Source organism: Eucalyptus grandis, chromosome 8 (assembly GCF_016545825.1).
Source record: "Eucalyptus grandis isolate ANBG69807.140 chromosome 8, ASM1654582v1, whole genome shotgun sequence".
Classification (NCBI taxonomy): Eukaryota; Viridiplantae; Streptophyta; class Magnoliopsida; order Myrtales; family Myrtaceae; genus Eucalyptus; species Eucalyptus grandis.
In genome coordinates, this window is record NC_052619.1 from 45,841,280 (window position 1) to 45,868,920 (window position 27,641).

Consider the following 27,641-nt stretch of genomic DNA (forward strand, 5'->3'; position numbering starts at 1 on the left):
TTCAAAGCTACACCGCCACCGCGGAGCCACCCAATTGACGCCGTCCGCCGTCGTTTCCCCGGAACCCAAATCGAGACAACACAGAGTAACGCGAGAGAGTAAACATACCCAAAGAGAGAAGCACAGAGAGAGAGAGAGAGCTCGAGCAAAGAGTGAGCAGGAAGAAGAGGAGGAAGAGAGTTTTCTTCCTCGGGAGCCCCTCCGCCGCCAGGGGGCTGAGCCCCTGCGCTAACCGCCTCCATCTTGGCCAAGCTGCCGCCGCTCCTAATCTCATCGCCGCACCTCTATGCCACTGGCTATTGCTGCCAAGCTGAAGTTGAAGCCCACAAGTAACGGCCAAGAGATGATCCGCACAAGCAGGCTAGATCGGGGGAGGGGGAGGCTCGCCGTCACCAATCCCGCTACCGCCACCACCTCGGCCCACCGATGACACCGCCGGTCCGCGCCACCTCTCACCGAACGCCTCCTTAGCCAAACTGATGCACCGCCCGTTGCTGCGCCTTTGCCTGACGCCTGTGCCACCACCGACCACACCTCTCCAGCAACCGTCATCCCCGACGACCATCGTCATTCTGCTTTCCCACTGCCTCCTCCGTAGCTATTTCGTCACCAACTGCCGTGTTCGCCGTCGCCCGCCGTTGCTGTTCGGCCACCGTGCCGTCACCTGCCGGAACCCGATGCCAGAAGCCACTGCGCCCGAGCGCTGCTCGCACGCCCGCGACGACCTGACGCTTCCGCACGCCTCCAACGCAATCGTCGCCCATCCTCGCAGACCTTAATGTTGTCGTTGCAACCCGCCACGTAGCCGCCACCACCCGCCGCGTCGCCACCGTCAAGCCCATCGCCGCCGTCGTTAGCGTCGCCAAGAAACCTTAGGGTTTCGGCCAAGAACCAAGTCGGGCGCAGATCTCAATCGGGTAGAGTTTTCGTCCGCATGGGCCTGTCATGGTGGGCCATCTAATTTTGGGCTTGTGGGTTTGGGCTGGTTTAGTATGGGCTTATGGCCTGCTTCGTTTTAAAAAGAGAGGAGAGGGGAATTTGTGGACTGGGCCCACGCTTTGGGCCCACGGGCTCGCCAGGCCGAACTTGGGTCCGGTCGGAGACGGGATCCGACCCGGTTCGCCCAAAAAAATAATTTTTTTTTGAAAAAAAATTTAAAAAATTAAAAAATTTCGAAAATCCAAAAAATATAGGTTTTGATTAGGAATGGCCATGTATTGCCTTTATAGTGTAATTAGGCCTTTATTTGCCCGTATATTGATTATATTGCATGTTTAATTTACCTGTTTAATTATGTTTGCAATTGCTTAGTTGCATGTGTTTAATTTTACTGCAATTAGGATTTTGGTAGCAATAATTGTTACTTTAATAATTGCGCACTTGCATGATCACCTCACATGTTAGTGGATAGGTATAAAATCAGTCTAAATTGCTTGCCAAAAATTATTTTGTTAAAATGAACAAGATTAGGTACCGAAATGGCACTAATTGGTCAATTAGTGTAATCAAGTCCTCGATCCTAGATTCTTTGGTCTCGTAGGAAGTGAGGCATATTCCCATGCCTCACTTGGTTTCTAGCCGGCCCCAATAGGCTAGTGGCAATTCCTTTTGTGCAAAACTCCTAAAAAATATCCCAATGTCATGCGGGGTATGGGCTTGGGAGAGTCCGCGCCTAATCATGAGCCTTAGGCCCATTTTTTAGGCAATACCCCTAAACCTGTTCCCTCCCCCCGAGGTTAGGTAGCGACAATGGCCATCAGGTGAGGGACTTTCAATGAAAGTCTAAGATAGCATAAACACTGCTACCGCAGTTAGGACGCCACTAGGATGGCGAAAGGGACAGGAATGGAACCGACCCTGCACCAATCAGAGGAAGAATGTTCTTGAGGAGATTTTATCAGAGTAGCGCAGCAGAGCTTTGGACTAAGTTTGTAGAACTTCGATTGTTGAAATAAAATGAAAGAAAGAGAAAACACTAGCTATAGTCATGTTCAACTAGTTGTTGAGATATAATTTTGACGCCACATGAGTAGAGTGGGCTCATGGAGCATCTTGTGGTAATGAAGTGTGATCATGGAGTAATCCAGCTTAGTCCATTGGCATATGAAAGTGTCAACGTTATTGAAAATCGAAAAGAATCTTCGATTTCATTAATCTCATTGGCTGAAGACAACCCGTTTGTTAGACGGAGGTTGCCAAGGTTACTTGGCGGTTGTCGTAGATAAGACAGATTGAAGAACTAAAGATTGAGGATATCTCAGTAATCTAAGAATTCCTAGAGGTATTTCCATGGGAATTGTCAGACCTGTCGTCAGAGAAAAAGATAGTGTTTCGTACTCGATATGGCCCTTGTGAGTGCAATGTAATGCCATTAGGTCTGGCGAACGTTCCAACTGATGTAATGGAAGTGGGAACCCGAGTGTTCAAACAATGTCTAGATCAGTTGTGATCGTGTCTTTCAATAATATTCTGGTGTATATGAGGAATAATAAGGAGCATGAGAGACATCTGAGAAAGGTGAAGGAATTTCCGTGGACCCAATCGAGATCGAGGTAGTTATCAGTGGACCAAGACCGACAACAGTATTAGAGATCAGAAGCCGTTTGAGTTGGACAAGTCACTATAGGAGGTTCGTGGAAGGAATCTCAACATCAGTGTCGTTATTGACTCGACTTCTGAAGAAAGGAGAGAAATTCATATGGACAGATAAGTGTGAGAATAATTTCCAAGAGCTTAAGTAGAAGTTGGCTACCGCACTTGTGTTGATCATTCCTTATGGTTTTGGAGGATGCAAAATTTATAGTGATGCGTCACTTAGAGGATTGGGTTGCGTGTTGATGTAATGTGATAGTGTTACATACGTGTCCCACTAGTCGATACCCCATGAGTTGAGTTACCTGGCGCATGACTTGGAACTCACAGCAATAATTTTCGCTTTGAAAATTTGAAGATGTTAATTTTGTGGAGAAAGACTCCAAATCTTCGTTGAATGCTAAAGTGTCAAAGTTTTTATTTTCTCATAATGAGTTGAATACGAAACAGTGTTATGAGTTAGAATTTTGGAAGAATTGTGATTGTGATGTCTTGTGTCACCCTGGAAAGACGAATTAAGTCGCGGGTGCACTGAGTCGGAAGTCTTCAGTGGCACAAATGGTGATCAAGGAGTGGAATTTACTCGAGAGAGCTTGAGATTCAGTTTTCAAGTTTGAGGTAAGCCACCTTTCGAATCTTACGGCCACCCTCAGAAGTAAACCGAAGGTCCAGATTAGGATCAAGACGTTTCAGTTGATGGGCCCAAATGTTTAGAAAATCCCGCGAGAGGATACCGATAAGGGAAATGTTGACTTTTAGATTTCGGAAGATGGAACGTTGAAGTATCGTAGGTGATGATAGGTGTCAGACAGTACGAAACTTGAGGAGAAGACCTTGTTAGGAAATTCACTGTGATATTGCAGTATTTGACCAGACGTTACAAAGTACATCTGAATCGACGTCAATTCGAATGGTAGACCAACATAAAGATAGATATCGCCAGATAGGTCGCAAATGTCAGATGTGCTAGTAAGTGGGAGTTCAGTAAAGCAAACCGGGAAGACTTTTATAATCACTCTAGAGTCTTGAGTGGGAATGAAAGTATATCATGATGGAACGATGTGACAGACTTACCCAAGAAGTTAAGAGAGTAATTATTTCACTTGAGGTTGTGATCGACAGATTGACGAAGTCGACTCACTTCTTGGTAGTACAAAAGGATCTAGGCTTAGACAGACATGCAAAGTTATATGTGCACCAGATAGTTCATCTACATGGAGTGGTAGTGACGGATCAATATCAAATCTAGATCAGATGGTTCCTATTGAAGCTTGCATAACAAAGTGTACAGAACTTCAGTTTGTTGAGATGAGGTTAGAGAAAGAAAGATCACAAACCCAGAATCAGTTCAGCAATCAGTGATTGCAATTGCTGTGATCAGTGCCAGAGTACAGACCGCTCAGAACCGCCCGAATAATTGAATCATTGAGCATTGAAGGCCCTTAGAGTTCTAAATTGGTGATTGCATCTTTCTGAAGGTGTCACCAATAAGGAATACCTTGCACTTCGGCAAGGAGGGAAATCTGGAACCAATGTACCTGGGTCCTTTTGAGATTCTAGATAGAAAATCAGTATCCTAACGTATCGTTTTGCATTGTAGCCAAGGTTAGCGCACGTGCATGACGTCTTTCATGTGTCGATGTTCAAGATATATGAGCCTAACACGATCCACGTGCTAAATCTTGAAGAATTAGACATGGACGACAGAGTGTCGTACATAGGAAGCCCTGTTCAAAGTGTGGTTCAAGAAGATCGAATTCTGTGAACCAAGAAGGCTCCCTTGATCAAAGTGGTCTAACAACACCATGAGACTGAATAAGCAATTGGGAAAAATGAGACTCGTGAGACGACAATACCCTCACCTTCTTGTTTATGGATTTGTAAAAGTTTAAATTTCGAGGACGAAATTTTTATAAGAGGGGAAGAGTTATGACATCCCAAATATTTCGATCCTGTTTTCTACTGAATAAATCGAGCATTTCATTGACGCACCTATAGGGCTGTTCTCAAAGCTGATCACTCTCGAGATAACTAGACTATCTGGGGAAGTCATTAAGGATTTTGAGGAAAATAGACTTGAGAATTCGACTAGGAATCAACTGCTCGACTGTGTTCATCTACCGAGATCATCATGACACAGACGTAAATTGATTAGAGATTAGAGATAGGTCGGTTCGACTAAGATGTGTGGCTAATCGTGGGTGACACCACTAAATTGGAAAATTCTCGTTGGCCGACACTAGACTGATTTTTATATCGTTTTGGTACCCTGTGTCCGTATTTGAATCCTTGAGATTTTCACGACAATCGAGAGTTACCAATGCATCGAGAAGAAAATCGACCACGGGTCTTTTGCACTAAAAAGTTCTGAAAGTTACCTGGTAGCCTAGGTCACGCTAAAAACACGTCGAATGGAAATTAACCACGAATTCAAGTCAGATTTCAGAAATTGAAAACTCTGCCATGTCACAATAAATTCTAGGACCCACAACTCAGTCTCAGAAGATTTTTCTGCCAATTAAGACTTTTTAGGACAAAGTCGGCTTAGGACCGTTTTTGTTCAGAAAATACCAAGGATCGTTTTGATTTCAAATTTGGAAAACATGATGGATATATGGGTGAGAAAAAAATATCAATTGGAGCATTGAGGTGCCAATTGATTTTATGGAAGCCAATTTAGAGTGAATCAAGAGAGAATTATTATCCAATTGAAGCCATAATGTTGGAAATTCGTAGCTCCCCCATGCCCTAGCAAAATTGGACTATCTCAAGGGTTGTGAGGAGTGTTTGTGTGGCTCAATGGCAACCAATAAACAAACAATTGGCCTAGGATGAGTCTTGGGAGATATTTGTATGGAAAATTAAGGCAAAGGGTCCCTCCACCCTTATCTCTCTCTATCTTCTCCCCCTCTCTCTTCTCCTTGGCCGGCCAACCTTTTCTCTCTCCCTCCTTGCTTGTGCGAAACCAACAGCTACCAGAGGAGAAGCCGGAACTGCCATTCTCGCTAGCCAGCCACCATCGCACATCCATGCCGTTGTCGCCGTTCACGCCGCCACCCCCCGCGTGCACGCCACCAGCTGCACACCGTCCGCCCCTGCTCGCCTCCTGCTCCACCATCCAGCTCACTATTCCGCAGCTGTGAGGGGCTGTGGAAGCCCGCCGAAGCCCATTCAACCACCGTAGACCGCCCCTTTCAAGCTATCGAAGCCTCCCCAAGCCTTGCCGTGCCAACCTAGCTTGTTTTCTTCTGTTTTCTAGCCAAGAACATCAAGGGTTTTTGTGGGTTTCCAACCGCCTTGCAATGCCGTTTTAAGGTGTTTCCGGGCCTCGGACCCTAGGCCCACTTTGGAGAAAAAGTCTCCCGCGACGTTCCCAACGTTTCAATCCGAGCAGATTGTTAAACAAGTGAGTTTAGCTCACTAATCATTGCTTAGTTTATTAATGATTCTTAAGGGTTGATTAGTGTTAATTAAGCATGATTAGGTGGTTAGATTAGTTTAGAATAATTAAATTAGTGACTTAATGATGCATGTTAGGCAGTTAGACTTAGTCATTAGCAAGTAAAGAGCTTCTAATATTTATTGAACGAACCTCTGGATTTTTCTCGGTTCGTCTCGGCTTCCAATTAGGCATTACGGGCCTAAATTAGATTTATTGTTATTTAATAATTAATTTCGGTAATTATTTATTTATTTATTTATTTTTCGGAAATTAGGCTGGGATAGTCGACGACCGAAATTTTATGTTGATTATCGTGATGCAGTCCGTTTATTTATTTGAACATTAGTTTGTGTTGAATTGATTTATTGGTGATTTTAGGATTTATTCCTAAATTAAATTAATTTTGATAATTAATTGGAAAAGTACCGGGCGTCGGTGTACAGCGTCAAGAATCTATTTTTCTAGTGCTGAAAGGAGTAGGTGAATAAAGAGGAAATCATTGTATTTTGGCTAAGGCCGACCGTGTGTCCACACGCGTGTACTTTTATCAAATATGATGAAAAGGGGTAAATTGATTGTGTATTTGGAACAAAAATACTATAACGGCTCGATGATTCGTATGTCATCTGGAGAATGGACATTATACTTTTATAGATCGATGACTCTCCTGTCATCTTGAGAAAGAATTACTTGTATACCGGCTCGATGACCCTATAGGTCATCTTGGAGAATGGATGATATGAAATGTCGGCTCGGTGACTCAACATGTCATCTTGGAGAATGTACGTTATGATGAATATACTCGGTGACTCTGTATGTCATCTCGGAGAATGAATATTATAATATACTAGCTCGGTAACTCGATAGGTTATCTTGGAGAATGAATAGTATATTATAGCGGCTTGGTGACTTAGTGTGTCATCTCGGAGAATGAATCATATAAAATACTAGCTTGGTAACGCAATGGGTTATTTTGGAGAATGTACAGTATTGATTGAAATGACCAAGAAATGATCTGTTTGACATGTAATCAATTAGGTCGATTGATCGATGTTTCGATCTGTTGTGGTTGATGGGTGCCTATTTGAATTGTGCTGACTTGTAGGGTGGAATCTGAGACCAAGGTAAGTCCTCTGACCCGTGTGTGCATAGGTAGCCCATAGTGTATTTGTTTACTAATCGGATCTTAGGGGGTAGAACTTGCTGAGACGTAGTCTCACTCCGTTGTGAGACAACATTTCAGGCTCGTAAATGGCAACAACTCTACCTCCTCCCTTGTGTTCTGGTTTGCTTAATGAAATCATCGAAGAGAGGTTCCACGTGCCGATGCCTTGGCATGCTGAAGGATTGGAGTACGTAATGGTGAAATCCATCATCTGGGTTGATGTGGGTAAAACTCAAAAGGTGCCCCATCAATACCGAGCATGGTATTGCTATTATAGCAATGGGCAAAGAGTGGGCCCGATACCAGAATTTGAGGTGCCTGTGTATGCTTTGGAAGTAGTGTATGGGAAGGGCATGGCAGAACCTAGAGGTGAAGAGGTGATTGACCCAGTGGCTCCCGTCTTTGAAGGCCCAGGATCATCTGAGTATCCTATGGTAGGTTCTAGCAGGAACGTGGAAGGAGGTATGATCGTCAAGCAGAAGGAGAATCTAGACGAAGACTCAGCGGAGGACTGAAACCCCACTCCTGTTCTGCAAACCTTAAATTGTGGACTAATGCATAATAGATCAAAATGCATAATAGATCAGACTTCTTTGTATAGTATTGCAATATATACCATGCGGTTTGCTTTGTATAAAAGTGTAGTTGTGGTTTCTCAGTTGTGAAAAATATGACCCTACTTTTTTATCACATTGTTTTATTGTCTGGGGATTTTATTATATGCTTCCGCTTGCGTGTTAAAATGAAAGGGTCAGCGATGCATCTTGGGACATCGCTATTAATCAACCAGGTGAGGGATGAGCACGCGTTCGAGGATCAGGGCGTGACACTTATTACAATTGTGCCAATTCAATCATAAACTCTCTTTTTTTTGCCAATTAAGTCATAAACGTTTTGCAATCATGCTACTTCAGTCCTTCCGGCCAAAATTGGCCGGTTGGCACTAACATAACCTAAGAATCGGCGACAATTATTTAATAATATTTTATTTTTCATTTTTCATTTTTTTTCTCCTCCGTGCTCCTTCCTCCGCCTCTCTCCTTCTTCGTTTGGCTCTGGCAACTAGCCAAAGGGTTGGTCGTTTGTCGGACTAAGGTGGCCAAGCGAGCTCACCTCACCGTCGCTAGGTGAGGGCAAGCTCGCTTGGGCGGTGGTGAGCCCCGTCGGATTCGGGCGAGGTTGATCTAGCGAGGCTAGCCTCACCAGATTCGATGGGGGCTTGCCCCGCCTGCACCCAAAGACGGCAAGGCCCCCTCGTTGAATGGGCGAGGGCTTCCCTAGCTAGTGGTCGGGCAAGCCCTCACCAGATTCGACGAGAGCTCACCCCGCCAATGGTAGCCGGGCGACCTCGCCCTCACCCAACCGCGTCGGCTCGGCAACTAGCCAACCCCTTGGCCAGTCACTAAAGCCAAAGGGAGGAGGAAGAAGGAGGAATGAGAAGAGAGAGAGAGAGAGAGGAAAAAGATAATAAATAAAAATTCAAAAAAATAAAATATTAGTAAAAAAATCGTCATGGCGCCGGTCTACGAATTTTGGCCGAAATGACTAAAATGGCACGATTGCAAAAGATTTAGGACTTACTTGGCCAAATAATAAGTTTCGGACTAAAATAGTATAATTGCAATAAGTTTAGGACTTTTTTGATAATTTTCCCTAATATCGACAAACAATTACAACTGTGAAATTCGCTCGTTATATAATCCAAACTGGGGGTTAGTCGTTAGTGACGGCAACATTCAATAAACCATGTAGAGATCTTGAACAATCGTAGTCATATTTAAATTCACAGTGTGAGTTTTTCCAAAATTGGACAGATACATTCCGAAATTAGAGGGCGATTTCGTTGGTGACTCACAAATAGGAAGTTCTCAGTTGACCGAATTTGGGCTCCTTCTCAAGGATGCGGTGATAGATCAGAAATTCTGTGGACTCAGTTTATTTAATTGAACAATTTAATTATACCGTGTTCCATTTATTTTGTGACAAAGGAATGATTTGGAAAATATTTTTCTAAAAATAATTGCTCTCATTCCTTTTAAAAAATGAATGAATAGTCCATGAAAATATTTAAACGTGATTTGTTGTTGGTAAAGACAACATTTTTCCTTAACTAATTATTTCAAGAGACACGAGAGATCATTTTTAAGAAAATATTTCATTTTTCACAAAATAAATTAAATTTAAGAGATGGTGTATTATCACTAAACACTAGCGAAAAAATAAGTGCTGAATCAGTAAGTCCATACGTGAGAACTTAAGAAAGGACTCAGTTTATTTAATTGAACAATTTAATTATACCGTGTTCCATTTATTTTGTGACAAAGGAATGATTTGGAAAATATTTTTCTAAAAATAATTGCTCTCATTGCTTTTAAAAAATGAATGAATAGTCCATGAAAATATTTAAACGTGATTTGTTGTTGGTAAAGACAACATTTTTCCTTAACTAATTATTTCAAGAGACACGAGAGATCATTTTTAAGAAAATATTTCATTTTTCACAAAATAAATTAAATTTAAGAGATGGTGTATTATCACTAAACACTAGCGAAAAAATAAGTGCTGAATCAGTAAGTCCATACGTGAGAACTTAAGAAAGGATTTTGATTTACTACATTCGACATTCTTCATAAAGCCACTAGGGAGCACGGAGTCGTCAAACCCTGATGGTCCTCTCTTACATGCTGAATAATCAGCTGCATTGTCGTAGCACATAAACCGAGTGCAGGTGATCCATTGGATTGTGAGAGTTTAGGGTGGCCTCCAAATGATTTATCCGATCGGCTCCACCGGGCCTACTGCGCGGGTGCAGCCACCGATTTTGGATCGGAGTCGAGAGTTTCCTACTTGTGTGCTGTGGTTGCCCTCGGGGATCATGATAGAATGTGGTGTCACCAAGGTTCATCGTGGATGACCGGATAAAGGACTAAGCTGGGCGTGTGTGGCGAGACATTGCCTTCAATCAAGCAATGATGATGCGGTCGCGGGGTGGGCTAGTGTTGTTTTGAGTAATAATGGATGGATTCAGAGTGTGTGGGAGTAAATATCGATGGGTAAATGCAAATCAATGATAGAATATGATTAAAATCAATGCCCACAAGACATGCCACCAGCCGAGAATCAAAATTGGAAATGACGAAATTCACCATTGAGGCTTACCAGATGAATTACTTGCTAATGATATAGGATTTCGGATAATAGAAGCTCACTACTAGGGCCTACCAAAAAAAAAGGACGCTAGTCAAGGATGTAGTGCTTCATGGCTCACCACCAAGAAAGAATCCAACTTCCAAGGATATGGAAACCGGATATGGATATTTGCCCAAACAGAGACAAATCTCATACGTTCTTAATATTCGAAATTGACTAACTTAACTTTGAGAATTCACCTCATTTTATAGAGGGATTATTACGTAGGATAGAGACTAAACGTTGTAGACATGCGAACTACCCAACATTAATGCCATGGGAAGTACAAAACATAATAAAGAGCTAGGAACTAGAAAATGCATTATAATACTCAGACACTTAAACTTTGACTCTTGAAACCCAAGACTCATTAAACTAGGACTAAAGACAATTGACCAAACGCAACTAAGTAATCTAGACCCTAAATTCGTTTGTCACCTTGGGCAGCACAACAAACACCTTCAAAAATCACCAAATAATAAAGGAAATTGTCCAAAATAGCTTTCGATCATTAGATACTCTATTCGTAGTCTTGGAATCGACAACAAGCTTGTGTACCAATGTTTGGATAGTCAATCGCTAACCATTAAATCGACAACTTGCCCGCCAAATTAATAACTCTTGCATAACCAACAATTTCTACTTGAATTGATCGACAAAGCCCGGTACTTCCACATCAATTGACTTGATCCTATATATTTTGCCCAAGAGAAGACGCTGATAAATCTTCAAGCTGGAATGCATTTGGCTTGGCTGTGTGTGTCCTTGGGGAAATTGCAGTCAGGATCGCCATGCATGAGATGTTTGATCTATTTTATGTTACCGATGATGGTTGAGATATGTCGACGTTGAGAGTCTAGGTTCGGCCAAATCAAATCCATCAAGCTACCGGATGAACGGGGCATAGTGTAAAATTTCAGGAAAAAATTTAAGGGGGACGTTATTTTAACTCTCTATATAATTAAATCCATCCCCCCCCCTCCCATTTTCACCAAAAACATAATATTGTCCTCAATTTCAATTGCACCTAAAGCGGTGGCTCCAAACTTATTTATTCCCCTTCTTTTCTTTAGTTTTTCTATTTCTGTGGAGGATCTAATTATCAAGATTAAGAATGTCGTATGCTTATTTTTGTTTATGGTTTTTTTTGTCAAATTTGAATTTATTGATATTTAGAAAATAAAAACTAGTTTCTTTTTCACCATTGCTCTTATAATTACTTATCTATTTTTCGTTCCTTCTATCTTCTCCCCCACCCCCCAACTGGATTCGAACCACCCACCTCCACCTTTCTCTTGTGGTTCATCCCTCCTATCTCAATAGCTTACTTTCTTGGTGAAATTTTTATTTTTTAATTTCGCTAGTCTAAACTATATATCAAGTCTCAATATTTACCATCTCGAAGAATTTGTCTTTTTTATTACTATTGGCAAGATGCCTTGTTACGGAACGTGGAAGACATTCTAGGAGTGTTAGAAAAACACTAAAAACATAGGCATGAAAAAAGCCATGCATAATGAGGCATATTAATGTTCCTCATAAACACTCCACAAATGATATTAATTTTTGTCAATCCAAAATAATGAAATTTTAATGGCATTTTACAAAAAATTCTTATCTTATACAAAGCTTTGATATATATAGATTCCATCTTTTGAAGTTTCATGAATGGAAACATAACTATGATTTTGTCTCAGAAAAGCTCTAAACATATCTTCTTCTTCTTTTTCATCTTATCATCCCATAATATGTATATGTAAATCAAAGACAATTGATAAAAAGAAAAATACCTAATAGTGATATGCAAAACAAAGTTGTAAAAGCTTATAAACAAATTACTGCGTTAAAAAGTTATCTATGTCAAATTTTTCTAGATTTTATTGGATAATTAATCCATAAATTTGCTCGATAATGTAAAAAATAACTATGTTTCTTTGAAATTTCATATTTTGACAAATCTATAATCCAAAACGAAGAGAAAACATAATGCATTTAATATACATGAGATATCCACAATAAATAAGAACAAAACGTGCGATATTATTAGTAATGGCAACTAAATCCTACATAAGAGTAGAAAAACTAACAAAAGAATAAAATTAAATAGGGTTAATACTTTTAAAAAACACAAACTAGTACACCTGTAACAAATTTACCCAAACTAATTTTTTGATCATGAAAACCACAAACCGGTACACCGTGACAAAGTTACCTCAACTAATCATAAGAAAACCCTAAACTGGTACACTTGTAACAAATTTAACCCAAACTAATTTATTTGACCGTCAAAAACCCCAAACTGATACATCTATAACAAATATACCATCCATTAAATTAGATTAATACCATAAAAAATCACAAAATTATATAACTGTAACAAATGGAGAATAAAATCTCAAACCGATACACTAGTCAACTATCACGTGACATTCAACTTAATAATTTGACAGTAAAATTTAATGAAAAATAATAAATGATAAATTTATCACAACTATATTAGTTTGGGCTAAATTTATCAAAAGTATATCAGTTTTGGGTTTTTGGTAGTCAAAAAATTAATTTAGAGTAAATTTATCACATGTGTACTAGTTTGGGGTTTTTCAGGTATTAACCCAAATAAATAAATAAATTGAGGGCTTACCACCCGCCGTGGCAGCACGATGGTAGAGAAAGGTGACGTCCACCGAGGAGGCCCTGGATCGAATCCCCTGCGAAGCAGGGGGCTGACGTGCTGTGGTGACATACCCGAGTACGTGGGTGGTGGTTTCCTACGTGCTTCCCCAGGGTTTACTTCCCAGCTGTCGGCTGTGCGGAGGTTCCCTGGGTCACCAAAAAAAATAATAATAAATAAATAAATAAATTGAGGGCTACCACTTTAAATTGTAATTGAATAATTAATGGGAAATTTGTCCTTTTAATGAAAATTGAGTGAATTTAGTTATATAAGGAGTGGAAATAACACTACCCTCGTCTTAAAAAGGTTAAATTATTAGATGAAGCTTAATTTGAGATTCAAATGTTTTGACAAATAGAATTAGATAATGGAATAAATGGAAATGATCATAGGAGATGGGAATAACATTAATAGCTCTCGCTGTTATCACTAGAAAGTCCTATTTTGTGCGCCTCAAAAATGTGATTAATGATGGCCTATTAACATTATAAAAACAATTTTTTATTGGACGGAATTCATAAAAACTATTATTCGGAGCACACAGTGTCTGCATGCAGAGTACATCAAGTTCTGCACAGGGCACGTACAATCCCGTTAAAGATCATGAAAGAGAAAATATCTCCCACGGTCTCTAATCAAAAGCACACGGTGTCTAATCAAAAGCAACATCTCCATGAAAACGCGACCGACGGAAACATGCGTGTTAATTCTGGAGTGCCAAACAATGGCGTCGGGCAAGATGGCCTCATCAGCTGGTCACCGCGGTAGCATTCGAAGGGGACGGCAGTCTTCATACAATTGATCCATCCGCGTATGATCCAAACTCTAGTTTCGGCTCTGGTGGTGCTGCGATAGCACTCTGGGATGTTGCCCACTCTGATGCAGGGACGGCACTCTGGTTTGTTGCCGGCTCTGGTAGTGCTACAGTAGCAGCTGGTGGTGCTGCGACAGCACTCGGGTATGTTGCCGGCTGTGGTGCTGCGACAGCACTGTCTTGAAATCCCTGAGTGCCAGGCAAAGAGGTCAGGCGAGATGGCATCATCGGCTCGTCACCGTGGCAGCACTCGAAGCTGACAGCGGTCTTCATGTACCGAGAGCACTTGGCACACTTGATGTTCTCCGGCATGTTGCCAGCTACACTGGGGATATAGAAATGGTGGCGGCGCGGCTTTTTGATGACCTCATCGTAGTGCCTTTTGAAGGCGGCCTCGAAAGGCTGTGCAGCTTTCACCCACATCTGGTGCTGCGACAGCACTGTCTCGAAATCCATGAGACGAGTGTTGACGACTACCCTCGACCCTCTCGCGATGACGGCAAACCCACCAAACTGCTTGTAGCTGGTGTAGAGCTGGAGCAGCTCCTGCGCAAGGGAATCGTAGACATCCGAACTGGCCTGCATCTTCAAGGACAGGCAGCTCTCGAGCCGGGTAAGGAATTGCTCTCTTGGTGCTGATGTTGATGACCTTGTAAGAGCCAATATAACCGTTGATCTCGCTCAGGTATTTTTCAATTTTTGACTGTCTGGGATCTTCATCCGAGCCGTACAAGAATATGAGCTCCTCCCCTTCAATCTGGCCAACAATTAAGACACAGGCCATGTTGAAAGAACAAGAATATAAGTTGATTAAGTCAGAAATGCTTTAATCTATCTCGCAACTGTTTCCTGCATGAATTCGATATGTGTGACGTTAGATGTATCTAAATTATTAGATTGGGTGAATTTCACACGAAGTCTGCAATAATAGAAGCTTGTTCTACTTGCTTTTGCCAATAGTGTGCGAGTTTGTGTTTGCTTGAGCGTGTTATACACTAAACCATTAAATAATCTTATCAGATGATATTATAATTGAGGCTGCGTCTTCCTTCTTCCCTACTTGGAAGAAGATCACCAACTAGACTTTGACCGTCCAGTTGCGCATATAGACATTTCCTAAATGTAAACTAACATAAAAATAAATGTAAGTGACATGTCCAAATTTGTAACGCACCAATCAAAAGTACGATAGGAGGAAGATCTTACCAACTAGAGATGGATGATGAAAATATGGTCCACATAATCAAAATCATACTGCATTTGTAACTTACGCTTTTTTCGACATCAGGGAAGACCATGTTCACCACGAGCTTGAACCAGTTGATCCCTTGCTTGTTCCAGAGCTCCTTGCCCTTTGACTCCGTGAACGGAAAGGCTTCCTGTCCCCAAAGACGTATCATCGCCATCGCGTCCATGTTCTCCACCTTCCCCTGTCGGTTCAACACTACAACCTTAGTCTGCTGCCTAAATTGCCACTTCTTCCGGATGAACTTTGCTGCTGGCTTGCTGACCATGGAGTTGCTTGTGTACCAACGCATCTTAGATCTCTTCTCCAGGAACTTCTTCTGTGTCACCTCGTTATGTTCCTCAACAATCGGAACCCACATAATTTTGTAGTTACTTCTTTGGATGTTAGACTCACTGTAGATGCGGGTAATGGTTTTCAAATCTTCATCCGACAAGTCCAAGTCCGAAATAAGCAGCATCACGATCTTGTTCCTGAACTTCTCCACCGTTACCTATGACATGTAGGGATCAAACCATGCTGTTATTTTTCCTTTTTGAATGCCAACAAACAATGTATTTAATTACTAGAAAATTGATATGCATTCCCTTCTCAGGACATTAAGATACAGTAATGACCAGTAATCAAAGGTCACTGAAGATAATTGGGACTGAGAAGCTAACCGTTGTCCTCTTGGAACAGTGATAAACTGTCAAAAAATCATGCTTGGTGCAAAACAGCGCCGCCATAAGCTCCACAATATCAGTACAGTGTTTGGAAAGTTTCTTAATCTTCTCATATGAAATTTGCTCCGCTGCATAATGTGAATCACAGAATTTAAGTACTTTCATTCCATAGATAGATCTGACAAAGAAAATCCGGGTACACAAAAGGAATCTGGAGGAGATGCATGAAGGCTTCCTCCCATGATGAGAACTACTTTTTGTCTAAAACACAAACAATGATCTCACCGTGCTTTTCTCTGAGATATTCCACTTCTTTCTTGAAGGATTCATATTTCTTCGTGACCTGGTCCGAGAAGGTCCACAGATTTTGCCCTAGGAACCTGAAGTAATCAAGAAATAGGTTGAGCATTGATGTGAAACAGTCAGAGAGAGAGAGAGAGAGAGAGAGAGAGAGAGAGCTTGGAATTAAATCCAAGTCTGTTCACAAAGGTAGTCAAAAGCAAAGTTAAGGTTATAACATACTCATTGCTCATGCTGATCAAGCCACTGAACTGAACTGAGCAGCCAAGTATGATGACAATGATGTAATAAAAACGGGCTGATATGTCGATTGATGCTGAAATTTCTCCAAAATCTCTGGGGTAGCTCACAAACTCAACAGCGCACTTGGTGAACTCCAAAGTCAACTTGATTAGATTATTCAGCGCCACAAAAGCCTTGATCCGCTGTGTGTCGGAGGACTTACCAATTGCATGTGACCCTCTCAACATCGCTGTTAAGCTTAAAAGGTCGTCAGACTCTTCAATTTGAGTGAGACGCCAATGCTCAGCATAGTACACTGATAAAGCTAGGAGTGTTAGCACTGCCTTGGCATCCCATGAAAATGATGACAACATGTTGAAAAGCGATGACACTGTTTGGTACACGTTGCTGGTTCGGGCCTTGCAAGTAATCTGTCGTGAGTAAATAGGTTTGGACATTAAAAGTGGGAAGTAACAAAATCGAGAAGAATTATAAAGGACGTGACAAAGTATTTAATTTGATTTTTTTCCTGATGAATTGAACAATTTTAGCGCTGCAGAAAAGGTCGCTTTTACTTTAGTATCAGTTTATATATATATATAATGCAAATTTTCTAATCTCCAAGTCATTTAAAAAGAAAACTAAAAAGGTCTGGAGCTTTCGCATTTGTACACTTCCACTTTTGAGAGAGGAATGACTCTCCCAATATGAGATTACCTGATAGCATAGTTCGTTGATGGTAGATGACAAAGGAATAGAAGTCTCTAAAGAAAGTGAGGTTGAGCTTTTGCTTTGACATTGGTCACCCTGGAAAAACGATTTCCCTTGTGAGTCCTAATCGTGAAATATTATGAACATAAGAGCATGTAAAAATTGTTTATCTTTATGAACTTCGGCTGGAGAAGAGTGAAGCCTGGAATCAATTTCAGAAGCAAAGAAATTTTGCCACAAAAAACAAGTAAATGGGAAAGATTGGATTATTTGCCATGGATTTCATGTTTGTGCAGGCAATATGTATTAGTGACGCGCCTAATCATCCAAGGGCCTGAATATATATAGTGGTAATTCAAGGGCTCGAACACAAAGGCTAGCTACTTAAAAGTCTAGGGAACGCCTTGCAAATCCCATGACCAGTTAGCTTCAGGCTTTTGGCTTTATTGAGGCTAGCAAGTAAATGGAAAAGAAACTAGACCATGTTGTTGAATTTGCTTGCCCGCTAATCTACCTTTGGCGGAGTGTTTTTAGCAACATCATCCACAATGGCCATGGCTTGGTTGAGGATTTTCTCGACGAGATTCAAGTAAAACCTGACATTAACTTGTTCCGTCCCAGAGCATGGCTTGCTCATGACATCTTTCATGAACTTGTCGTCGTCGACGAGGCCAAGTAAGCTGGTCAAGAAGCTATTGTTTCCGGCCATTTTCAGACGCAGGGAAAAGGAAGAAAGAACGTGTCAAAAAGAAGAGAAAGTTTAGGGTTTCGAGGGAGCGAGCAGAGTGAAGAAGGAAGGTTTGTGTGAAGCGAAATTGCAGGTCCCTGTGACCTATATATAACACTCCAATCCGACGAGACGACAACCTAGTAGCCGGTAAGATTGATCTCCGCTGCTTGTTTACGCGGAGGGCTCGCTCATTTCTCACGAAAGAGAAACGTGAACGAGGCTAAAGCTCAAAGTCCGAACGAACAGCGTTAAAGCTGGAAAAGCAAGAATCACAGGATGACGATGGTACGCGATCTCCTGAGAGATGTGGGGCAGTGAGTGATGCGATGGCGATATCTGAATAGGTAGAGAGGTTAAAAAATAGAAGGGAAGAAAAGTCTTAAGTGCGGTAACGAATAAAACATACATCGCTAGTCACACCCAAAGCACATTCCATACTTCTTAATTAATTTACATCCCCACGAGTTTCTCGCCAACTCCAGCTCTGCTCCATGCCTGACCTCAGCTCGAGCCCTATCGCTTCTAGCTCCTTCATAGGTACGCATCGCTCGACACTCGGTTGCATGAAGCGGAACGTCCATTCCTATCTTATCATAGAGAACTTTCAAAGTGTTATTGTCACAACCTTCCCAAAGGTGAACCACTAAGAGAAAATTAAAAGATTACTAAGTAAATGCTTAGCGTGGCTTCTCCCTAGCCTATATCAATCGCAACATTGGAGTTTTGATTTAATCAATTAAACATGAAATTATCCATTCAAAAGTTGTCACTAATATATTGTGTATTGATTTAGAGATCAAAATAGAACGTGGGAATACCTTTCCTTTTACGAACTAGAGATTCAACGGATACAGAGATTTGGTTACGTTAGATAAATCTAACCCATTTTCGTTATCTTTCCTCTTTATTTCAAAAAATATTTGCAAGTAGTCTTGGCTAATTTTTTTTTTTTTATAAAGAAAATTGTTAATATTATGAAAAACCCAAAATTGGTATATCTCGTGATAAATTCACCTTATGTTAATTTTCATTCAATTTCATTGTCAAATTACCGAGACAGGTTGATGATATATCAATTTGGGATTTTACTGCTTTGTCACACCTATATATATATATTAGTTTTGGTTTTTTGTATTATTAATTCAATATAACGGAAACTAAAGAAAAGTAAATTTGTCAAAAACATACTATTTTGAGGTTTCTAGTCGTCAAAAAATCAGTTTGGAATCAATTTATCATAAGTGTACTAACTTGAGGTTTTTATATGATATTAACTCTTTAGAAAATGAAATAAATGTGACAAAAAATTTTGTCGCAATTGAAAATCAAACGAAAAATAAAGATTGTCTTGCTCGAAGCTGAGAAACTCAATTTTTGTTGCTATAAACTGGTCAAAGGAGATATAAATTTGTGCCGTTTAGTGAGTCTCTGTCCATAAAGTTTGTCGCGTTTTTAGGCCAATTAAGCTTCAAAGGTAACAAAACATTTGTCCCCTTTGATAAATTTTCTGTCACGTCAAGTTTCTTTTCTTGGGCTAGGTATGGAGACGAATAATTTTATTTTTACTACTTTTTAGACATCGTTCATATGATTTTAACTAGAATTCGTTTTTTTTTTTTTAATTTTGATATTCAAAAGTTAGATTATAAGTTCAAAAATTCATAATAAATAAGCTCAACAAAAATTTTCACTACAATAAATCAAATAATGTATTCAACGAAAAGATTACAAAAGAAAAATGATCGATCTAATTAATTATAGCGAAAGTCCTCTAAGCGTGCTTGCTTTTCATGCATCAGTCCCGCTTCACTCGGCTGCAAAAAAAAACATAAAATAAAATTATATCAATTTTTTATTAATAAATATGCTTGAATATTAAGCTAAATAAGCATATAACTAGACAAAAATTATAAAATCAAATACATGGCGAGGCGAGCGGCTACAACTCTAGATTTGGCAAACACGACCCATGCATGGTCGCGCCCATGACGATGACTCAAGGGCCCAAAAAGACTAAAAAAATTCAAGAAATATAGCCAAACAAGCATATAACTAGACAAAAATACAAAATCAAATATAGGGCGAGGCAAGCGGCTACAGACTTGGCAAACATGACCAGGGCATGGTCGCACGCATGACAATGACTCAAGGGCCGGAAAGTCTTTTGGGAAAATGCAAAAACCTTCAAGTTAAATAAGTTTTTCAAAATGCGAATGGTGCTTAGAAAATTATAATTAAAAGTGCATTGGAAAGCAACTGCAGTTTAAACTATATTTGGAAATATTACACTATGTAAAGGACTTTTGCTATTTTCTTTTTAAGAAATAACCTCTAAACTAACAAAGGGCTCAAGGGCTAACTAGCGAGGCTCGATCTAGCTGTTGCTAGATGAGCCCTTCGCCTACAACGTCATGTGAGGTGAGAACATATGAAATTATGAAAGTTTAGCGAGGGTAAAGTTGGAAAAAAATGCATTAACATTAGAGATGAGTAGTATTAGAGATGAGTAGTTCCAAATTTCACCTAAAAACTGGAACCTATCCATTGGAACAAATTTTTCATTTTTCTGAACCTAAAACCTGCCATGCATACTCTAGAATTTGGAACCTACCTTATCACAAGTTTCAAAGTTGATTCCAGATTCTACCCATATTCCATATATATTATTAATTGAATGATTACAATGAATTATAACCTTTAACGATCACCATTTGTTATTACAATTCACTAATCATAACTTATATTTAGACACATGAAAAATATGAAATATTAACAAAGTAAAAGTTTCAATCATAAAATGAAAACTCAACTAGTGGTTAAAAATTATACATTCATCATCGAACGCCATGGAAATTTCATATGATCACGCGAAGACATAGATAAAAAAAATAAAAATAAAATATAAAAAACACACACACACAAACACAAAAACTTCCAAGTTCTAGTTTAGAAGTTACAAGTTCCACGTTCTAGATTACAACCTAGAACTTGAAACCTACCCGTTAAAAAGGTTTATCAATTTTTGGAACCTAGACCTTACCCTACATACATTGAAACTTATAACCAAATAGGTTCCTATAGGTTCGATTATCAGGTTCCAAATTTTACCATGAAACCACGCTAACCCCTAATTATCTTGTCATAAATGATCAAAATTCAAAAGATCTATGAACCTACCTTGGACTAATTTAGTTTCATCTCCTCAAAACTCTCCAAATATTTTATTAAAATATTACTTAGATTTGCCCAAAGCCCATTGGGAAAGTGGTTCTTGCGACATCCTGAATTTTCAGTCCTGTTTTCAATTGAACAAATCGGGCCTTTCATTGATGCGTCTATAATGCTATTCTCAGAGCCGATCACTCGTGAGATAACTATACTATCTTGGGAAGTTATTAAGAGATTTTAATGCAATGGACTTGAGAATTCGACCAGAAGTCGACTGCTCGACCGTGCTAATCTGCAAGAGTCATTACAGTATTGTCAAAATCGATCAGAGATCAGGAATAGGTCGATTCGATTGAGATGTGTGATCAAAGTGTGGGTGATTCCACCTGATTGCAAAATTCCCGTCGATCAACACTAGACCGATTTTCTGTGGTTTTGGGTACCATGTGCCCGTGATTGGAACCTTAAAATTTTCACGACCACCAAGAGTCGCCAATGTGTTGAGTGGGTTCATAGTGGCTCAAAGAAAATCGACCACAGGTCATTTGCACTAAAAATCTTTGAAAACTACCCGATAGCCTAGGTTACGCTAAAAATACGCCAGAGTGAAATTAACCATGAATTTGAACCCGATTTCAGAAATTGAAAGTTCTATGGTGTCACGATCTATTTTAGGAACGTCGATTCATCCTCCGAGAAATTTTCAGAGATTCAAGGATTTTTACGGAAAACCATTTCAAACGTCACGAAAAATTAACGGAAATTCGAATGGGCTCAATTGAAGGGAATTCCAACTTTCGGACCGAGCTACTTGACGACAGGAAAGTGTGGAAATTTTGTGGGCTTTTCTTCATCAATTTTGGACTCCGAATCTAGAGAATTTGAGGATGAAATTGAAGTTAATTTAAGTGAAATTCGGAGCTGGAGTTTGGGCAGCAAATTTTTGGCTTTAATTTTGATTATTGGTGGATTTATTGTGCAAGAAATAATTGGGGGACATTAGAGATATTTGTGTGGGCTTTAAGGGGGGCAAAGCATTTAATTCTTTGGCTAAGATTTGTTGACTATCTTTCCCCTCTTAGCTGGCTTCATACGCACGCCCCCTCCTTCATCTCCTTCGCACGCCTCAATCAGTCGATTCCCTCATCCCCTTTGCTGCTTCTCCTTTTCACTTTCACCTTCACACGTCTGCTTCTCCTTCATTTGTGCTTCGAAGACGTCTCCTCCTCTATTTAATTTCTGCAGCTTCTTCCTCTTGAAGACCGCCCACCTCCACTAGTCGTTGTCCCCTTTGGTCAACTTCAGCACTTAACAGCACTTTGTTGTTGACCCTGGCAGCTTCTTCAAGCGCCAGCTGCTCCATTCCATCGAGAATTCCTTCAATTCTTCGCACGTGCAGCTGCCACGTTCGCTCTCTCCATTGTGCAGCTGCGTCCCCGCCGAAGCCACACGTCCCCGAGTCAACTCCTCGCACCTTCGGCTCCCACGGTCGAAGACACCAACGAAGCAGCCGTTTCCTCCTTTGCGCTTCTCCATTCGGTGCTGCCCTCCATCTTCGACCGACCAGCTTCTGTCTTCCACGCCACATGTTCACGGCCTACCTCCCCTCAGTCAACAAAACCAGCAAGTTTTCCCCTTCGTTGACAGTAAGCCAACGAAGCAGCACCCACCGAGCTCTCCCATCTTCATCGTCCACCGCATCCAGTTGCTCTTTGCTTCTTCGCGTGGGTTGCTGCCTCAATGAAGACCAACTGCTTCGGTCTTCCTTCGCTCACGCCAGCTGGACCGAGCCCATCGCCACAGCTGCTTCTTCATTCAGCCCAATTGAAGACCGAAGCCCACGTGAATTTCCAGCAGCCCAAAAGTCCAGCAGTTCAGCCACTTGAAGCCCGGCCCAGTTCAGTGTTCCCAGCAGCCTTCAGCCCAGCGAATTTGGTCCAACGAAGCCCAACAAGTTTCAGTTTTCAGCAGGCCCAAGCCCAAGTCTAAGCCCAGAAATTTCTGCAGGCTTGTGAAGCTTTTAGGCCTAGCCCGAGTGTCCGCCGACGTCGCCGAAAATTTGGATTTCGGCCACCGTCGCGCCGCCGTCACAGTGAAGCAGTCTTCGCTTTTAACAAGTGAGTTTTGCTCACTAATCCTTACTTAATTTGCTAATGACGCTTAAGGATTGATTGGATTAAATTAAGCGCAATTAGGTAGTTAGATTAGTTTAGAGTAATTTAATTAGTGAATTAATGATGCATGTTAGGTGATTGATTAGTGTAATTAGCAAGTAGAGACATACTTCTATTTATTGAATGCATCTCGGAATTTTCCCGATCCGTTCGACGTCCAATTAGGCATTACGAGCCTAAATTGGATTTTTAGTATTTATTTATTAATTTTCGAAATTATTTATTTATTTATTTATTTTCCAGAAATTAGGCAGGAATAGCCAACGACCGGAATTTTATGCTGATTGTCGTGGCGAAGTCCATTTATTTAATTGAGCTTTATTTTGTGCAGAATTGAATTATTAGTGAATTTGGGAATTATTCCTTAATTAATTAATGTTGGTTGTTAATTGAAAAATAACCGGGCATCGATTGATAATGCCAAAAATATTTTTAGTGGACTATAGAAAATGTGGAAGTTATGGAAAGGAAAATATTATATTTTAGCTAAGGCCAACCGTGTGCCCACGCACAATATTTTATCGGGTATGATAAAAGATGAGAAGAAATGTTGTGTGGCATGGCTCAACGATTATTACATCGCTTTGGCATATAGGATGCCTTAGAGAATGCACGCAAATTGTTGAAGATATATCATGCATGTGTGGTGATAATTAAGCATGCATGTGTAGCGATAATTAATCATGCCTGTGTGGCGTAGAACGTGCCTGTGTGGCATAGATTGTGCTTATATGGTCGTATTTTGTGTGTCGAATATCGTGCCCGTGTGGCTAAAAGTAATTGGAATGCCTGAAAGAGAATGTACGTAAATTGTTTATATTGGCTATGTGATTAAATATATCACCCCGGCGAAAACGACGCCCGAGAGCATGCACATAAAGTGTTTATTGTACATCACCTTGGCGAAAATGGCGCCTTAAAAAATATGTGGGATGGGTGATTGGTACATTGTCTTGGCGAAATCGGCATGTGTGGCGATAATTAATCATGCCTGTGTAGCGATAATTAATCATGCCTGTGTGGCATAGATTGTGCTTATATGGTCGTATTCTGTGTGTCGAATATCGTGCCCGTGTGGCTGAAAGTAATTGGAATGCCTAAAAGAGAATGTATGTAAATTGTTTATATTGGCTATGTGATTAAATATATCACCCCGGCGAAAACGACGCCCGAGAGCATGCACATAAAGTGTTTATTGTACATCACCTTGGTGGAAACGGCGCCTTAAAAAATATGTGGGATGGGTGATTGGTACATTGTCTTGGCGAAATCGGCGCCTGAGGGAAAATACGCAGTTCGGTGACTAGGTATTATATTGGAAATTATATAGTATGGTTGGGAGTGACCAAGATATGATCCGACTGACATGTAATTATACGTGGCTCAGTGACTAGATCGATTGATCATTGCTTTGATATGATGTCGTGAATTGATTGATTGAATGGAAATCATCGGTGAATGGTCCGACTGACATGTAATCGACTAAGTCAATTTGATCGATGTTTCGATCCGTGATATGATGATGGGTGCCTATTTGAACTGTGCTAATTTGCAAGTAGAATCTGAGGCCAAGGTAAGTCCTCTGACCCGTGTGTGCATAGGCAGCCAGGATAACGTATTGGTTTACTATTCGAATCTTAGGGGATAGAACTCGCTGAGACGTGGTCTCAATGGTTATTGTATAACCATTTCAGGACCCTGATGAGGAGCCTAAGGAGGAGAACCCTGATGTAAAACCTAAGGAGGAGGAAGATTTTGAAGAAGAAGATGATCCAAAGAATGATCTTGAGTACGACCCGGATGAGAACTGAGATTCCATCCTATTTTATGTGAACCTTGTGTTCTTGTAGATAGGTGTGAGATCAGACCTTTGTGAATAGTATAGTAAAACACTATGGGTTGTGCTATGTATGTTGTGAATTTCATTATGAAAAATCATGGCTCTGCTTTTCTATCTCATTGCTTTACTGTATGGGGATTTATAATTGCTTCCGCATGTGCTTATGAAAATGAAAGAATCAACGATACGTAGTCCTAGGATATCGCATTTAAAAATCGACCAAGGTAAGAGATGTGCGCATGCCTGAGGATCGGGGCGTGACAGTTCCTAACTGCAGGGGGAGAATTTGATATGTAGGAAAGAGCAAGTGTGTAAGCCCATGTTTTTATTTTTCTCTTTTTCTTTATTCTTGTGGCCAAAAGATAAGAGAACAAAAGGTCTCCGTACCTAATAGGAGTAAATAAGACAAATTGACCAAATCTAAAACTGCCCGAGCCGAACAAAACTAAATCGGCTAGTTAAGTCCAGTTCCCGAAAGTGCCGGACTGATTCCTGGTTCTTAAAAGTGAAATCGGTATCTAGGCAGTTTGGTTCCCTGTTCCAAGCAGGGAATCAAACCAAACCAAATGCCCAAACCGATTGTTATTTATTAATTAATTAATTAAATGTCTTGCTCAGCCTCCTCTTCTCTTTTGATCTTTTCCTTTTGCCCCACGACACTCACGACTACTCTCCTCTTTTGGTCTTTCCCTTTCACTGCGTTTCCTTCATCTCTCAAGGAGTTCAAGGCATTCTCTTCTTTAAACTTGACCAATTTGACTGCACCCATCCAAGAATTAGACCGGACCGTCAGTCCAATCTTGTCCCCGGTTCCGAAATTAGAATTAGTCCCTACGGTTCGGTTCCCGATTTCAAGGTAGGACTGGACTAAACTGAAAACCGATCACCCATAATGTCTATAATAAAAAGCATACGAGCTTATTATCAATTTTACATGGTGACTATCTAAAGTAATATAATATTACAATATCAATTATAATCAATCAAGATCAATTAAGGAAGATGATACGAAATCAAAGGAAATATCTCTCTAACAAAAAAAAATCACAATGTTATGCCTTAATTGGGTAGAAGTACAGCGCTAGTGATAAAACTTGGCATAATAGGACAATTAAGTTCTAAAAGTTACGAATAGTACATATAAGTGCCACTTTTTTTGAAAATTGAGACGTCTGAGTACCAAATCCAACGAAACCTCTCGGAAATCCTACGTGGCAGTTATTTATTAATATAACTAGCCTACTTGGCTTGCTGGAGAGTTGAGTCAATAAAGAAGAGCCAAAATGACATCATTTTGCTTCTTATTTGAATTTTAATATAAATATTAATTAAACTAAATTCAAAAAAAAAAAAAAATTTCAAAAAAAAAAAGGAGATCGCGAACGGCAAGGGGCCGTGCAAGCCCTTGCCGCGAGACTCCCCACCATCGTTGGCCTTTCCCGATGACGATGGGAGGCTACAATGAAGGCTTGCACAACCCTTGCCCAAAGCCTTCTATAACTTCTTCTTCTTCTTCCTTTTTTATTTTATTAATATTATTATTATTTAAATAATTTTGTTTTAAGTTTAATTTAATTAATATTTATATTAAAATTCATATATGAGGCAAATTGACATCGTTTTTTGCTTATCTATCCACATTAGCATGCATAACAACGTCATTTTCGGCTTATCTAGTCACATCAACATGTAAAACAACGTCGTTTTGCACTCATTTCACTGGAAAAATGATATCTCAGCATTTTGGCTAGATTTTCTCACTAGCACTTAACTGTTGAAGATATTTAAAGTGCTAGTATGAACACCTAGAGGGGGGTGAATAGGTGTAAAAACAGATTCTGCAAAATGCAGTGAAAACCTTTACTTTTAACCTAAGTCTGAATAACAACAAACTTTTGAAACTAAGTCTGAAGAGCAGCAGATTTTGAGCGAGATCAGACTTTAGCAGTTAAATAGAAGTACGAACAAATAAAAGAGTTCAGGGAAGAGAATAAGAACACAAGATTTATAGTAGTTCGGCTTAATCCAAGCCTATGTCCACTTTCCCACGCTAACAGCCTTCTTAGCTGGATTCCACTATGCAATCAACAAGAGATTACAACTTTGTGTGCAAACACTTAGTGGTAGATCACACTATCTCACTTAGTCACTCTTTTGGTATTTCTCTCACGATCACAAACGTTTAAGCTCACCAAAGACAAGTGTATGATCGAAGTTCGCTCAGGCTTTGGAATTATAAATTCTATGCTCCATCTCTTACTTACTCATCGGTCCTTCATCTCCTTAAATACTCCTCAACTTCCAAACTAACCGTTGGACAATATCTCGAGGATCGTCTTCCAATCTACCCATTGGACAAATCTGTATCTAGAAGATTTGGTAGCCGTTGAGTAATAAAAGTAGAATCCCATTCCAATCGCCCATACAAACAGAATCTTGGTTTCCATAAGTAGAGCTTCTTCGTTTAGAAAGTTCTTGTCTTCAATATCCAATCGTCAATCAATTAGATTGAATCAATCAAATCAATCTTGATGTAGAATCCAAAGCAGATCATTAGCCATTATATGATTGAGCTTGTATTACGTTCTGTCTCGTTCTGGATGTAAAGTCTGAGAGTAATAGACTTTACAATTTGAGTCTGAGCATATTCTGCTTCTGAACAAATTTAGCTTTAAGGTCTGGACACAGTCTGAATAAGTTCAGCTTCAA

General features: G+C 40.2%; 1 protein-coding gene and 1 long non-coding RNA gene across 2 annotated transcripts; one reads left to right on the top strand and one right to left on the bottom strand.

The window, feature by feature from the left end:
- Window positions 1-13,852: 13,852 nt before the first annotated feature.
- LOC120287277 (protein SIEVE ELEMENT OCCLUSION B-like) lies at window positions 13,853-17,988 on the bottom strand. The gene is made up of 8 exons (XM_039300024.1): window positions 17,535-17,988; window positions 17,027-17,116; window positions 16,310-16,740; window positions 16,073-16,167; window positions 15,785-15,915; window positions 15,148-15,615; window positions 14,472-14,633; window positions 13,853-14,422 (listed from the first exon to the last, which is right to left on the bottom strand). The coding sequence occupies exons 1-8, from the start codon at window positions 17,727-17,729 to the stop codon at window positions 13,853-13,855; spliced, it is 2,142 nt and encodes a 713-aa protein (XP_039155958.1). The 5' UTR covers window positions 17,730-17,988.
- Window positions 17,989-22,044: 4,056 nt separating this feature from the next.
- Window positions 22,045-25,051, top strand: LOC120286467. Its single transcript, XR_005545128.1, has 2 exons — window positions 22,045-23,035; window positions 24,787-25,051. It is a non-coding gene; the product is annotated as an uncharacterized LOC120286467 (long non-coding RNA).
- The last annotated feature ends 2,590 nt before the right edge of the window (window positions 25,052-27,641 follow it).